This window comes from Adiantum capillus-veneris, chromosome 17, assembly GCF_014529385.1.
Source record: "Adiantum capillus-veneris isolate H3 chromosome 17, ASM1452938v2, whole genome shotgun sequence".
Taxonomy (NCBI): domain Eukaryota; kingdom Viridiplantae; phylum Streptophyta; class Polypodiopsida; order Polypodiales; family Pteridaceae; genus Adiantum; species Adiantum capillus-veneris.
The window spans coordinates 87,347,340-87,361,266 of NC_140947.1; the positions used below are offsets into that span (position 1 = coordinate 87,347,340).

At 44.6% G+C, this 13,927-nt stretch overlaps 2 protein-coding genes and 2 pseudogenes across 4 annotated transcripts; 2 read left to right on the forward strand and 2 right to left on the reverse strand.

Annotated features, from left to right (window-relative positions):
- The first annotated feature begins 614 nt into the window (after nucleotides 1–614).
- Nucleotides 615–2,684, forward strand: LOC147437648 (uncharacterized). Its single transcript, XM_086487146.1, has one exon. It carries the CDS (start codon nucleotides 1,464–1,466, stop codon nucleotides 2,181–2,183), a length of 720 nt encoding a protein of 239 aa, XP_086343272.1. The 5' UTR covers nucleotides 615–1,463; the 3' UTR covers nucleotides 2,184–2,684.
- Nucleotides 2,685–8,886: 6,202 nt separating this feature from the next.
- Nucleotides 8,887–9,432, reverse strand: LOC147437649 (uncharacterized; annotated as a pseudogene).
- On the reverse strand, nucleotides 9,432–10,845 carry LOC147437650 (uncharacterized). 3 transcript variants are annotated; one of them, XM_086487150.1, is made up of 3 exons: nucleotides 10,564–10,702; nucleotides 10,114–10,311; nucleotides 9,432–10,008 (listed from the first exon to the last, which is right to left on the reverse strand). In XM_086487150.1, the coding sequence occupies exons 2-3, from the start codon at nucleotides 10,204–10,206 to the stop codon at nucleotides 9,751–9,753; spliced, it is 351 nt and encodes a 116-aa protein (XP_086343276.1). In that variant the 5' UTR covers nucleotides 10,207–10,311; nucleotides 10,564–10,702; the 3' UTR covers nucleotides 9,432–9,750. The 3 variants fall into 3 exon arrangements, with proteins under 3 accessions (XP_086343276.1, XP_086343275.1, XP_086343274.1); XM_086487149.1 differs by lacking the exon at nucleotides 10,564–10,702 and adding an exon at nucleotides 10,709–10,845 and having other exon boundaries at nucleotides 9,432–10,311; XM_086487148.1 differs by having other exon boundaries at nucleotides 9,432–10,311.
- On the forward strand, nucleotides 10,341–11,369 carry LOC147437651 (uncharacterized; annotated as a pseudogene).
- Nucleotides 11,370–13,927: the final 2,558 nt, after the last annotated feature.

Consider the following 13,927-nt stretch of genomic DNA (forward strand, 5'->3'; position numbering starts at 1 on the left):
CAACCATATGTATTGAACAAAGTGCAAAAGCATAGAATTAACAAAAGCAGTGAATTGAAAAAAACATAAAATTTACAAAAACGTATAGTGAATTGACAAAAGCATTGTAGAACCAAAATAAATTACATTGTTGTTCACAAAAGTAGAATCGAATTATATTGCTATTCTCATCTTCCAAAAACTATAGAATCAATTACATTATTGTTCATAATCTACAAATTGACGTATACATGTCATCTCTTAATACGCCATATATAAGTAAAACTAGCCTCTTTGCGACCCAGCAGGATATCTGTCCGATTCTAAAAAAATTCCAATAAAAGTTTCTATAAATATAAACATAAAACATAAAACAATTCAACAAATTATTATGAAAATAAATAAATTTCAAAGATTAAAATTAGATAATTACCAAGTTGGGTCAAGAGCTCAGCATGTACATAAGGCCGTTTAAGACCTTTCAACGTGCATACTTGCACTCGTATGGTCTGGGCTCATGTCTAGTCATCAACCACTATTCAAAACATACAAAGAAAACGTTATCTTAAAGTTTAAGATTACAAATACCCAAAAGTACTAAACCTAAACAGCAATGCAACAACACTTACAAAGTTGGCCTCAAATGATTCCCATCTGTTGGTCCCCAAGTGGTGTGAGCTTGACAATCTTCCAATCTTCTCTATTGTTGTAGGTATCTCCACAGGAATCTGGGCTCCGAAGCGAGGAGTATCGAGTGGGATGTGGCTGAAGGAGTAGCTAGTGGTGTGAAGTGAGGAGTGTTGAGTGGGGTGAGCCTTGGAGGAGTCGCTAGTAGCGAGGAGTCTTGAAAAGTCGCACATAAACCGGAGTAGAGGACGACACCGTGGCCGGTGTGGGGGTGGGCAAAGAAGGTAGAGGTAAGGAACCTCCGTGACTATGAGGTGGTATGGAAGCATCAATGGTGCCTCCTCCATAGCAGCCACCGCATCCACCATTAGAGCATCAATGCCTAGAAGAGTGTGTAAACCGTCTAGTCGACACGAATCTCTTGAAGTGAGTTGATTGCTCTTAAGTAGATGGAGACAACGAATGAGTGGGATGACATGTTGATGCACCGGCACTGTGGTGCGGGCGTTGGGATGGGGGAAGTGGGAACAGACACAGTATACAAACTAGATGCCTCTCTATAGCCCAGCAGATATCCAACACCCCAAGCCACACAGAATCACACACACACACTCACTTTTTGCAAACTTCCAATGAACAGGCTCGCCTACTAGCATTTTTGGATATAGACACACACAGGGAGGCGACACACGCCTCGACCACACACAAAACAACTCACTCAATCATTCTCTCTCTCCCTCTCTACACACAACCATACACAAAACCCGGAGCCAACGCTACCACGGGTGTATTAGGGCACGAGACGAGATAGACGAGAAGAAATAAGTGGACTTAGATAGCACAAACATAACCCGGAAATGATTACTATCCTTGCTTCAAAACAACCTCGATACACAATCTTTGAGGGACACACTCTCGAACCTTTTTTGCCACCTGCTGAACAAGCACCGAAGCCTTCGTTGGCTTCTTCTTGTCCAAATCTCCTCAATCGATTCACCTCTCCATGCTTAGGCAGCCCCTTTCTCGTATTTACTCACATGAGATGGTGGCCCCCTTCAAGCTTCTTGCAGCCCCTCATGACTCCAACAACAGCCACCACTGGCGGCCTCCCTTGCTCTGCTATCTCTCCCTTCGTCCTCTCCTGGCAGCTCTCTTTGGCACACCTCCCTCATGACCCGACCATGGCCAGCTCCTTGACGGCCCTTCCTTGCCTCCCAAGTATGATGTACCTCCTCCTATTGCCACCCCGTGGCGGCCTTCCTTTCTCTGGTCTCGGCCAGGCCCATCACCTCTTTGATGGCGCAGCCCTGCAGCCTTCTCCTGCTGGCTGTAGCCGGTCCACCTTCTCCTCAATGCCCGCAGCTCAGCTCGGCCTTCCCCCTTCTTCAAGACCTATCCACGGGTGTACCCCTGCACCTGGAAACTTGCCCTACCTCTCAGGTGGCGACCTCTCGTCAAGCCAACCCCCCTCCTGCATAGCTGGCTGCCGGGCTGCTCCCCTCATGATATCCAACTCCAGCCCTGGATTTTTTGATGGGCTGCAGCCCACGGTCCTCTGCACCGTGGTGACCCCCTGAACCTGGCAACCCCCCCTCCTGCATGGCCCTCAAGTGGCGCAACCTGCTTTCTTTCCATATGCAGCCGGGTGCCTCCCCTACTATTCCTGGACGACCTCCTTGATAGTGCTACCTCCTCTGATAGTTGCATGGCTTTTAAAACTTAAAGCCTTCCAAAAAAACAATTCCTCTTCTGAGGGGCATTCCCACCGAAGGCAATCGACACTCGGCCATAGTGAGAACAGCCCTTCATATCATTCCACAAGGGCGCATCCTATACCAACGCTTGATAGCCACAAAAGAGCATAAAAACAGCTTCAAGGTGTCAAGCTATCCACCAATAGAAGCGCCGATTGTCGCGAACGTCGACAACATCAAAGGGAAATCCTCTTGCCCGAGGACTTGATTGACAAACTAAAAACACATATCCTTAAACACATGAAAAGCCCTGCACCTGCTGATCTTGATGTCCGATCCGACATACACATCATAGAACCTTTCGCCTTCCAAGTCTTGAGAACCACAAATGACCTGTACTATGTCGCATTTGGCATACACATCATGGGAGTAGAGTGTCGTGCAGATAGCCTGCCCCAAATCCCATATCACAAACCTGATAGCACCTATATCTAGCACCCCTTGTCCCGCTCACAAGCTTGTGATATCAACACTTACTCCTGTCACTTGTAAGAGCAAAACCCTTGCAGCTTCTGCTAGCAAGTGCTCCATCCTGGTGTACTTGTCCCCTAACACCATCAAACACTTGCCCAATGTACTTGCCACCTGCCTGCAAACCGCCGTGCATGGACTTCTTGCACCTCCATTGCTACAAGCGGGAGAACATGGCTGCCCTGCGAAATACCCGAAATAACACAATAAACACCATAAAACAGACTAATCGGCATACCTGGCACAATCACGTGGTCGTACGATCGCAAGATACACGAACAGAGAGAAACTGAGAGCGAGAGAGGTTGAAAGAGCACATGCAGGCGCACCTCCTAGAGCGGAGTGCTACGCCAGCACGGTGAGAGAGAAGAGAGGAGAGATGAGAAGAGCAACGCAGACACTGGGTGCAATCTCCCCCCGTGCAAGAGTGACCATTTCCCTCTTGCACGTATTTGTTTTATAGATTTCTTAAATGGTCAATTGTGAGTACAAACTGGTCGGCCGGTCATAAATGGCCAAAGCTCATAAAGAGCAGTTGAATAATAAAATATACATAAAACATGATATCCTTTGCAATAGCCTAGCTCTGTCAAGCCTTTTCCACCTGTCAGCTGCAGTAAATAATAGCATATCAATTCTATAACATACCTCTCCGTTGGAAAGCAACTGTCCTCAGTTGCGAGGATAAGAAATCTGCAAACAATACTTGTAAGAAACAGTGATTAGAAATCATTGTCAAAAAAATAGCATATAGTAAAATTAATGAAACTGAACAACATTGCTTATGCCTATCGTCATCCACATACTACCTATTCTAGTGTCCCATACCACTAGAATAAGTGGTATATGTCATACCCTGATAAATCAAAATATCATTGGTCACACTCATCATAATCATTTCGCATACTGTCACGACAACCCACAAAAATTCAAGTCCAAATATCTGCCAATATATATCCGTTTCAAATTCCAATCCAAATATCCAAATCCAAAATCATTTTCATTATGCACCCGGGTAACAAAATCATACCAGTTACAGTGGTGGCCAGCCACTGTAGCATGATTTTGTGATCGGTGTTGCCTCATCCGGCGAGTCTACACCAATAAAGTGTGCTGCCTAAATCGGCGAATCTGCACTAATGCTGCCTAAATCGGCGGATCTGCATTGGATATTATTTAAAAATCATAAATCTGAAGTTTATTAATGTGCTACCTAAATCGGCGGATCTGCACCAAGATGAGTATCTACACTCTGCCTAGATTGGCGAATCTGTGTTGGCGTGACCAATGGACTAGGCAAGACATAAAAGAAAAAAAAAATTTACTATGTTGTTGACATCACGGTGCAGTATAACAAAGTACTTACAAATTATTGCCGTCATTCCAAAGCACCTTAGTGTTTGCTAGTCCAACACTCGAGAAGTAATGGCATTTTCACAAATCAAACTAACATTGCAATGCGCAGCTATTGTTGAAAGAAATCACAACTTGGATTATTGTTGAGTCTCTAGAAAGATATCGTTGCATCAGAAAGTCGATATAAACGTTGAATTTGATTGAACATGGAGGACTTGCCTTTCGTAAAGCTGTCCACGGTGCAATTTAAAAAGGGATTAAAGATACATACAAGACAAACATGTCTATTGAGGACAGGCATGACTTGGCTCTTTTTTTTTTGGTACTAAGGTAAGTAACCCAAGTATACATTTGCAACAAGGCTTAAAATGCTCACTTAATGTCAAGTCCCTAGATTAATGGAGGTCTTGGATCCCATCTCCCATGTCCATGGGAGATATCACGTACTACTAAATGAGTGCTACAGTAGTTTTCAGGATAGTATTTAATACATTTGGCATAGTTACTAAGAAGCATTCAGAAGTTATAATACAATGCCACTTTCTTGTAGATAATTCTCCTATGAAAAATAAGCTCATGGAGTAGGATTCGAGTTAGTAAGGGATGGGGTTAAAATTTGAAGCCTCTATCTGTATTTATGCTCAAAGTGGTAAAATTTCATCAGTATTATTTAAACTGGCTAAAACAACAAAACCTCGGCTAGATTCTAAGCTTTCGTTCAAGTAAAACGGCAAAGTTTTTCAAGTTTCAATGTGAATACTTTGAATTTTGACCATTTTGACCTAAAAAAACAAAACAAAAGAGCTTTAGGTGTGCCCTTATTTTCTTCAATTAGGAAAATTGTTTTTGGCAAGCCTTAACTTGGCCAACAAGTACTGCTATGATTACTCTGATCCAAAGTTTGATTTCCACCATTGCATTCTCAAGGAAAATTCCTCGTGAAAAATTTCGTAGGAACTACTTTCGATGATCATCTTTAATTTTGAACAAACACTGAAATACCAAGTGACATAGCAGCACTTATCTCCTCCTTAAAGATAGACACACAAAGCATGCCGAGACATAAGAAATAAGAAAAATGTGGCATGGAGCCAATTGGAGCCCAATCCTCTTCTAGAAACTCCTATTAGATATAATAATATTAAACCACAAATTATTGCACTCTGATAGTGGATGATTTTTGGTGGAACGTCAACTCACCAAAACAAAACAACAATAGAATTAATGAATCAAACAATGGAGCATAAAAGGAGTGGCATAGGTAACGGATGGCGGGCTGCTCCAGAAAGTATTGCAGCGGTCTCTGGTCTCTGTAGAGCATCACGCATGGCTGCAACTATAAGCAGTCCACGTAGGGGAGGGAGGGAGGGAGGGAGAGAAAGGGGAGGGGGGGGGGAGAAAGGGGAGAGAGGGAGAGAAAGGGGAGGGGGGGTGAAGCAATGTTTGTGGGGCCAAGAAAGTTCTGTGTATGATGGAAGCGTGCAGGATGAGGGATCTTGACATTGACTTCAAATCGTGATCATGCGACAAGTTTGCAAGAGGGAAAGCGGGTCTTTGTTATGCACACAACAATCTTCTAGAGCAATATAAGAATGGTTTGTCATCTACAACAAGCTTACAAGGCTCAATTTTTGAGAAATTACGCCGTAAACAGCCACAGTCGAAATTAAGGGAGTCAACCTCAGGAGCATCACTCCTCCTTTGTTGAGCATCAACTTGGGAGCATTGGAGAGGGATCTTGGAGACCTCAGCAACCAGTATGGAACCTTGTGGCATTCAAAGCTCAATCTGCAGCAAGGAGATGCGTTGCTATTGATGCTTCTTGGCAAGATATACTGCGGATGGCTTTGCTTTGGAAAATTCCCCTTCCAAAGAGTATTTGACATGCCAGATACCGGGGGGAGACCCATATCTCTGTAATAGAGCTGCAAGTAACCCTCGTCCCACTCCTTTTGAGTTCATGCTTTAGACCTAAAACTTGTTTGCAAAAGGAATTTGCCGCATCATCATCACAGATTTAGATGCAGACAACAGGCCCTAATGCATTGCAACAGTTTTTTGGTGATTGAATTGACCATAATCCTCTTCAGGAGGATCTTGAAGGCAGGGTCCATGGCCCCTTTGCGGATGCATGTAGCTCGGAGAGAGAGTGAAATGACTCGGGTTGACCTGGAGAAATATTTGAGAGATAGAGTTCGACTGCCTGAGTGTGTGTGTTTGTGGTGGTGGTTGCAGCTCTTACCACCAATCTCTGGTAGCAATGCGAGCGCCCTTGCATGGCCATCAAAAAGATGATGGGTGCGATTGCGAGTGAGCGTGCCTGCGACTCGAAGGGTTGTTGGGGTAGGCACGGCTGCTGAGAGCAGCTTATGAACGCGACAGAGAGAGAAAGTTCGTTACCGCGGGAGAGAGAGAGAGAGAGGGATGGCGGCTGAATAGAATCAGAGAAAGAGAGAGTGTCGTTTTCTCTGGCAGTTGAGAGTGGCGGTAAAAGTGAAGGGGCTGAAGGTTGTACCGAGAGAGATAGAGAGCAAGAGCCACTGCATGTAGGCAGTTGAGAGAGAGAGTTGAGAGAGAGATATTGGTTCAGCTGCAGATGCTACATGGTGGCTAAAGCTAGGGTAGAGAGAGAGAGAGAGAGAGAGAGAGAGTTCAGTGGGTGGGCGCATGCAGATGAAACTGCAGGTCGGCCGCCCCTTTTTTTTTGTTTGAAAATCTGCATGGTGGTTGGGTGGTTGAGCCGAACGAGAGAGAGAGAGAGAGAGAGAGAGAGAGAGAGAGAGAGAGAGAGAGAGAGAGAGAGCACGAGGGAGATATTGTGGGCGCCACAGATTGTTGCGGGGTGGTTGTTGCCATGCAGGCCCTGGCGGCAACTGTGTGTGAGAGAGAGAGAGTTGGTGAGCCAGTGAGAGTGTATGGCGTCGATAGTGGAGATTAATCGAGATAGAGAAAAAATATATATATCACTGCTTCTGGGCGCATTGACAGACAGTTAGAGAGTTTCAAAGCTTGAGAGGCAACAAAGTACAGCCAAACACGCGACTAGAGTGCAGAGCAACAAGGTGGGGCTCCGTGGCTGTGGGTCACGAAGTTCGGGACTGTGTACTGAGTTGAGGAAGGTGCATGCACCACAGGGTTAGGTAGCGAGGCAGTAGGAGAATGAGTCCGCCACAGGCAGTAGGGGTTCTCCAGCTGTTGCATGCATGAAGCACTCAATTGAGATTCCCGACATCGTCGTCTATCGTCTCTCTTTTTTTTTTTTTAATAATAGGAGGAAATTATTTTTCCTACAACTATTTTCGTTCGCAGACCAAGAAAGAGGGACGAGTGCGTGAATTTTCTATTCCACCCACCAACGACCTTTGCTCTTGTCCATCGACTCCAAGTCGGCAATGGAGTTCCGGCACAACGCGCATCTCGTTGGTGGTCACTCTTGTTAAAAAAAAGAGTCGAGAGTTGTGGTCCGTTAGGACCCATTCCTTCTATGGAATCTAATTGATAATCTCCCTTGCAAAACATCTGATCTGCTATTTTCTTTCCTTCTATAAATGTAGTATATGGTCCTCTCATGTGAAAAATCCTCTAATTTGTCTTCATCTTTATGCAATTATATATTGTTCAACTGAAACTTATATCGCCTGTTAAGATCTAATTTTCCTATAGCTAGCTTTCCAATAGTTATATCAGTACTGAATGTGCCTCTAAGATTAGCAAGCATGATCTCTAAAGAAATCGGGGAGTTTTTAACTACATATGTATATTTGACCTATTGATCCTATGCCCAATATGTTTCTATGGCAAGACATACAATTAAAGCTTGATTGGTAAATACGATTGCTAAATACGATTGATAAATAAGTGAAATCATTAAGCAAAATTATGCAAATTTTACATCATAATTTACACTTATCTTTGTAAAATCATTTCTCTGTCACACGTATATGGTGGGGAGCGTTTCCAAAGCTCTGATACCACTGCTACAAGCGGGAGAACGTGGCTGCCCTGCGAAATACCCGAAATAACACAATAAACACCATAAAACAGACTAATCGGCATACCTGGCACAATCACGTGGTCGTACGATCGCAAGATACACGAACAAAGAGAAACTGAGAGCGAGAGAGGTTGAAAGAGCACATGCAAGCGCACCTCCTAGAGCGGAGTGCTACGCCAACACGGTGAGAGAGAAGAGAGGAGGGATGAGAAGAGCAACGCATACACTGGGTGCAATCTCCCCCCGTGCAAGAGTGACCATTTCCCTCTTGCACGTATTTGTTTTATAGATTTCTTAAATGGTCAATTGTGAGTACAAACTGGCCGGCCAGTCATAAATGGCCAAAGCTCATAAAGAGCAGTTGAATAATAAAATATACATAAATCATGATATCCTTTGCAATAGCCTAGCTCTGTCAAGCCTTTTCCACCTGTCAGCTGCAGTAAATAATAGCATATCAATTCTATAACATCCATGGGTCGACACAGTCGGGCTATACCATCATTGCCCAACCCCTCGTTGAGCATTTATGCTCAACCATAGTATTATTTAGGTAAAATAGCATTGCATAATAAGAAGTTGATAGATAGAGATTATGTACAAGACGCATAAGATAGATAGAGAGAGATTCATTTGCTGTAGAGCCCGCCTGGGTCAAATGGAAAACGATAGGCTCTCCCCAGCATAGTGTAAACTCCACCTGGATTAAAAAACATGGCACTGAGTACAGCCATGCGTCCGTAATATATTCAACCATTCTTTTGCACTTGTAAACCCAAAACCAAGACTCTCGTGCAGCTTGGCATAGCATTGATCTTCAAATCCCTATATCCATACATTGGCTTTATACATGAAACAGACTTGTAAACCAACCTGTGAAGCATCCCCACCATACCCCATAATTTTCTCACCCGCTAGAGAGCTCTCCATAGCATAATCCTCTTCAAAAAAGCCTGGCAACAGATACAAAGATACATGTAGAGCAACCTTCAACACCACATGTATCCATAGCATAGCATAAAGTAGCAATACACTACAATTTGCTTCCACCTGGTGCATATCCAAGCCTACATGTTTTCCAAGCATACCCTCTATTGTAGGTTCTTCAAATGGCATACACTCCATACCTGACTCACCATGCCACTCTTTGTCTGCCATAGCATTTGACACTTCATCTTCAACCACTTTATGCGAGAGCAAATTGGATTTCTCAACCACCTTTGCCTGCTCCTCAAGGACTTCGTCTAGACGACATCATTTGCTAAGCGAGAAAGAAATCCATGATCTATTACCTAATCTTCTGGTAGGTCTACATCGATCACCAACACCTTTTGGAATGCACTGCCACTCTTCAACACAATCGGTAGGGCAAGGTTGCCTAACCCCCTAGCTAGCTTCTTCCTATACAGCTTCGACCATCGCTTTGTCAACATCTTGAAACTTGTCCTGTGAGCTCTGATCCATAGCTTCCTTTCATTCTTCATACATACACACTTCAACCAAGATCCCATCCTTGCTAGCCGAGCTAACATACTCTTGTATAACAGTACACCAAATTGGAGAGACAAACTAAAACGAATTATCAGAATGGTTTACCAATGGCAAAGCAGCTACCTCTTTGACGCTTGAACTCCCCTTTGGCTTCCTGGCATGACGCAACTCCATTGTCGATCTATATCCATAGTCTTCCGGCTTCAACAAACCCATTTCCAGCTTCTTCTTTGCTTTCTTTCTCTTTGCCTTTGCCAAGAAAACCATCTGCTCATAGTCCTCTGCACCACCGCACTTGACATTCTCTTTGATTCGCGGGTGCAAGCAGGCTAGAAACTGCTCTCGTTGGAAATGATCCCCATTTCGCACACATGTAACAATAGCTAGTCTCTCCCAAATAGACTCAAATTTATCCAGAAACAAAACAAAATCTTCACTTACATCCTGCTTTAGCTTGTTCAATTGTTCACCCAAGTCCGATGGAGAAACTGGATTCTGAAAAGCTTCAACAAAGTGTTTGCGAATCTCGCTCATCGACTGCCAATTTGCAATCTTCAATCCTTAAAACCAAGCTTTGGCTCGTCCTTGTAGAACCAATGGTAGGGCCTTCAATTTGGCTTCATGTCCACAAATTATCAACTGCAACAGGTATAGCTCTAGATAAAAAAACCAATTCAGAGCCTCTTCTTCTCCAGCAAGCACCAAGTCAATATCATGCATCATCTTCACGCTTTAAAACTTCACCTAGGAGCAATCAGTAGATCCTCAGTGGGGGCACCACTGCTGGGATGGGGAAATGGGAACACACAATGTATACAAACTAGATGCCTCTCTATAGCCCAAAAGATATCCAACACCCCAAGCCACACAGAATCACACACATGCACTTACTTTTTGCAAACTTCCAATGGCACGAGACGAGATAGACGAGAAGAAATAAGTGGACTTAGACAGCACAAACATAACCCGCCAATGATTGCTATCCTTGCTTCAAAACAACCTCGATACACAATCTTCGAGGGACACACTCTCGAACCTTTTTTGCCACGTGCTGAACAACCACCGAAGCCCTGGTTGGCTTCTTCTTATCCAAATCTCCTCAATCGATTCACCTCTCCATGCATAGGCAGCCCCTTGCTAGTTTGAACTCACAGATGGTGGCCCCCTTCAAGCTTCTTGCAGCCCCTTGTGACTCCAATCACAGCCACCATTGACGGCCTCCCTCGCTCTCCTATCTCTCCCTTCATCCTCTTCTGGCAGCTCTCTTTGGTGCACCTCCCTCATGACCCGACCATGGCCAGCTCCTTGACGGCCCTTCCTTGCCTCCCAAGTGATGTACCTCCTCCTATTGCCACCCCGTGGCGGCCTTCCTTTCTCTGCTCTCGGCCAGGCCCATCACCTCCTTGATGGCGCAACCCTGCAGCCTTCTCCTGTCTGTAGCCGGTCCACCTTCTCCTCAATGCCCGCCGCTCAGCTCGGCCTTCCCTCTCCTTCAAGATCTGTCCACGGGTGTACTCTGCACGTGGCAACTCTCCCTACCTCTCAGGTGGCGATCTCTTGTCAAGCCAACCCCCCTCCTGCATAGCTGAGTGCCGCTTTTTGTATAAGGGGCTGCTCCCCTCCTGATATCCAACTCCAGCCCTAGATTTTTTGATGGGCTGCAGCCCACGGTGCTCTGCACCATGGTGACCCCCTAAACCTGGCAACCCCCCCTCCTGCATGGCCCTCAAGTGGTGCAACCTGCTTTCTTTCCATATGCAGTCGGGTGCCTCTCCTGCTATTCCTGGGCAACCTCCCTTGGACAACGCTACCTGCTCTGATAGTTGCATGGCTTTTAAAACTTAAAGCCTTCCAAAAAAACAATTCCCCTTATGAGGGGCGTTCCCACTGAAGCAATCCAAAGGCAATCGACATTCGGCCATAGTGAGAACAACCCTTCATATCATTCTACAAGGGCGCATCCTATACCAAAGCTTGATAGCCATAAAAAAGCATAAAAAAAGCTTCAAGGTGTCAAGATATCTGCCAATAGAAGCGCTTATCATCACGAACATCGACAACATCAAAGGAAAATCCCCTTGCCCAAGGACTTGATTGACAAACAGAAAACACATATCCTTAAGCACATGAAAAGCCCTGCACCTGCTGATCTTGATGTCCGGTCCGACATACACATCATAGCACCTTTTGCCTTCCAAGTCTAGAGAGCCACAAATGACCTGTACCATGTCGCATTTGGCATACACGTCCTGGCAATAGAGTGTCGTGCAGACAGCCTGCCCCAAATCCCATATCACAAACCTGATAGCACCTGCATCTAGCACCCCTTGTCCCACTTACAAGCTTGTGATATCAACACTTACTCCTGTCACCTGTAATAGCAAAACCCTTGGAGCTTCTGCTAGTAAGTGCTCCATCCTAGTGTACCTGTCCCCTAACACCATCAAACACTTGCCCAATGTACCTGCCACTTGCTTGCAAACCACCATGCATGGACTTCTTGCACCTCCATGGGTCGACACAGTTGGGCTATACCATCATTGCCCAACCCCTCGTTGAGCATGCTCAACCATAGTCACTATTTAGGTAAAATATCATTGCGTAATAAGAAGTTGATAGCTAGAGATTATGTACAAGACGTGTCATAATAATCAATATCTAATTCTCCTAAATGATTTTCTCATGTTAAACTGATCATTTAATATGGGGAAGTACCAGGGGAGAAAAAGCTAGAATATTGGTTAAGCTGGCAGACCGGCCACAGTAGGGATCCAAAGGAGGGAAAATAGGGATCGAAAGGGGGGGGGCATCTGCAAAAGAGCCATGTGCAACAATGGGCTAAAAAGACCCTAAGGTTCAGCCCATTAAGACTTCCAAAATGCTAAGGTTACAAAATTCAAAGGTTGTGTCCAAAGGTCAACCCTAGGGGAATTGGATGCTTTGTGTGTGTACAAAAAAGTCTTTTGCAATCCCTACTTAGGAGGGGGCGAGCCTTTCTTGTAGGGGATGAGAGAGAAAGCCACACACACACACACACAAGCTCCCTTTACACAAAGGGAATGAGGGACACATGTCAGCTCCCTAGGCCAGATGCCCACAAGGTGTACCCAATTCCTATTGGATGGCCTTGGAGGTGGACCAATGAGAATTAGGCTAGAGTAAATCTAGTTTAATTAATTTAAAAACACTTAATAAAAGAACCAATGAGAAGTAAGTCCTCTAGCAGACTATTGGACAGTCTCCCAAGGGGTCCAATGAGCATTCAAGAGCCCAATGGCTTGCCTGATTCCTATTGGCCAGGAGGCAAAGGGGTCCAATGAGAGTTTAGTTGAATTATTAAATTACCTAAAGCTCTCACAAAAGGGGAAAGGGGGACACATGTCAGAAGGCTATCACTTATGCTACTTAATAGTCATTGGCTAGCTCTAGGGAGGTCCAATGGGAGGACAGCAAGAGCAAATAGCAAGGGGGCTCGCCCAAGAGAGAGAGGGGGCTGATATTTGCAAGGCATTATCACACACACACTCACAATATCATGTGTGAAGAAAAGAAGACTATCTCTTCCCAAGCTTTAATGGACAGCTCATCACCTACTCCAAGCTTGTGAGATAGAAGCCTACATCGACACACTCTTGGCATGTGGATGCAAATCCAACCAAGAGCCAAGCTTCAATGTATGCTCATCTCCTCTACCATGATAATTACTAAGCTAAGCTATGCTAATATGAGTGATTATGTGAGGAGATGTACATCTTTCTGGTAAGATACTCCTTCTTCCTCTCAATCTACTCTCATACCCTGCTAGCTCTCACCATCTTCGAAGGTGTGTGAGGTCTTGGGTCTGAGACCAGGGATAATTAATGTTGTGTTTGCTAAGTGTTTTGCTTAGTGCATGAAGCTTTCATCTTCATTGCACTAGCTACTCTTGAAGGAACACAAAGAATTGTATTGTACAATGTCTCTCTTGATGGGAGAAACCATAATACAAAGCCTTTTGGAGGGGGGACCGGCTCCATGCAAATCCGGTCCTCGACTGTTGTCAATAGCTTAATTTCTCTCTCTTTTGAAAGTATTGTTCATGCTATCTAACTAGGTGTTATGATTTTTGTTGCTCTCTCCACCTAAGCACTCTTGTAATTCTCATTAGGAATCTATTCTAATGAAATGCCCACTATGTTCATGCTAATTTCCGCTACACACAAGTTTTTATGCCATTAAATGTTACAAGACGCATAAGATAGATAGAGAGAGATAT

Bases quoted from the DNA above. Each gene is read 5' to 3' on its own strand.
- LOC147437648 (XM_086487146.1), top strand. From the start codon at position 1,464: ATGATTACTATCCTTGCTTCAAAACAACCTCGATACACAATCTTTGAG.
- LOC147437650 (XM_086487149.1), bottom strand. From the start codon at position 10,206: ATGAGCGAGATTCGCAAACACTTTGTTGAAGCTTTTCAGAATCCAGTT.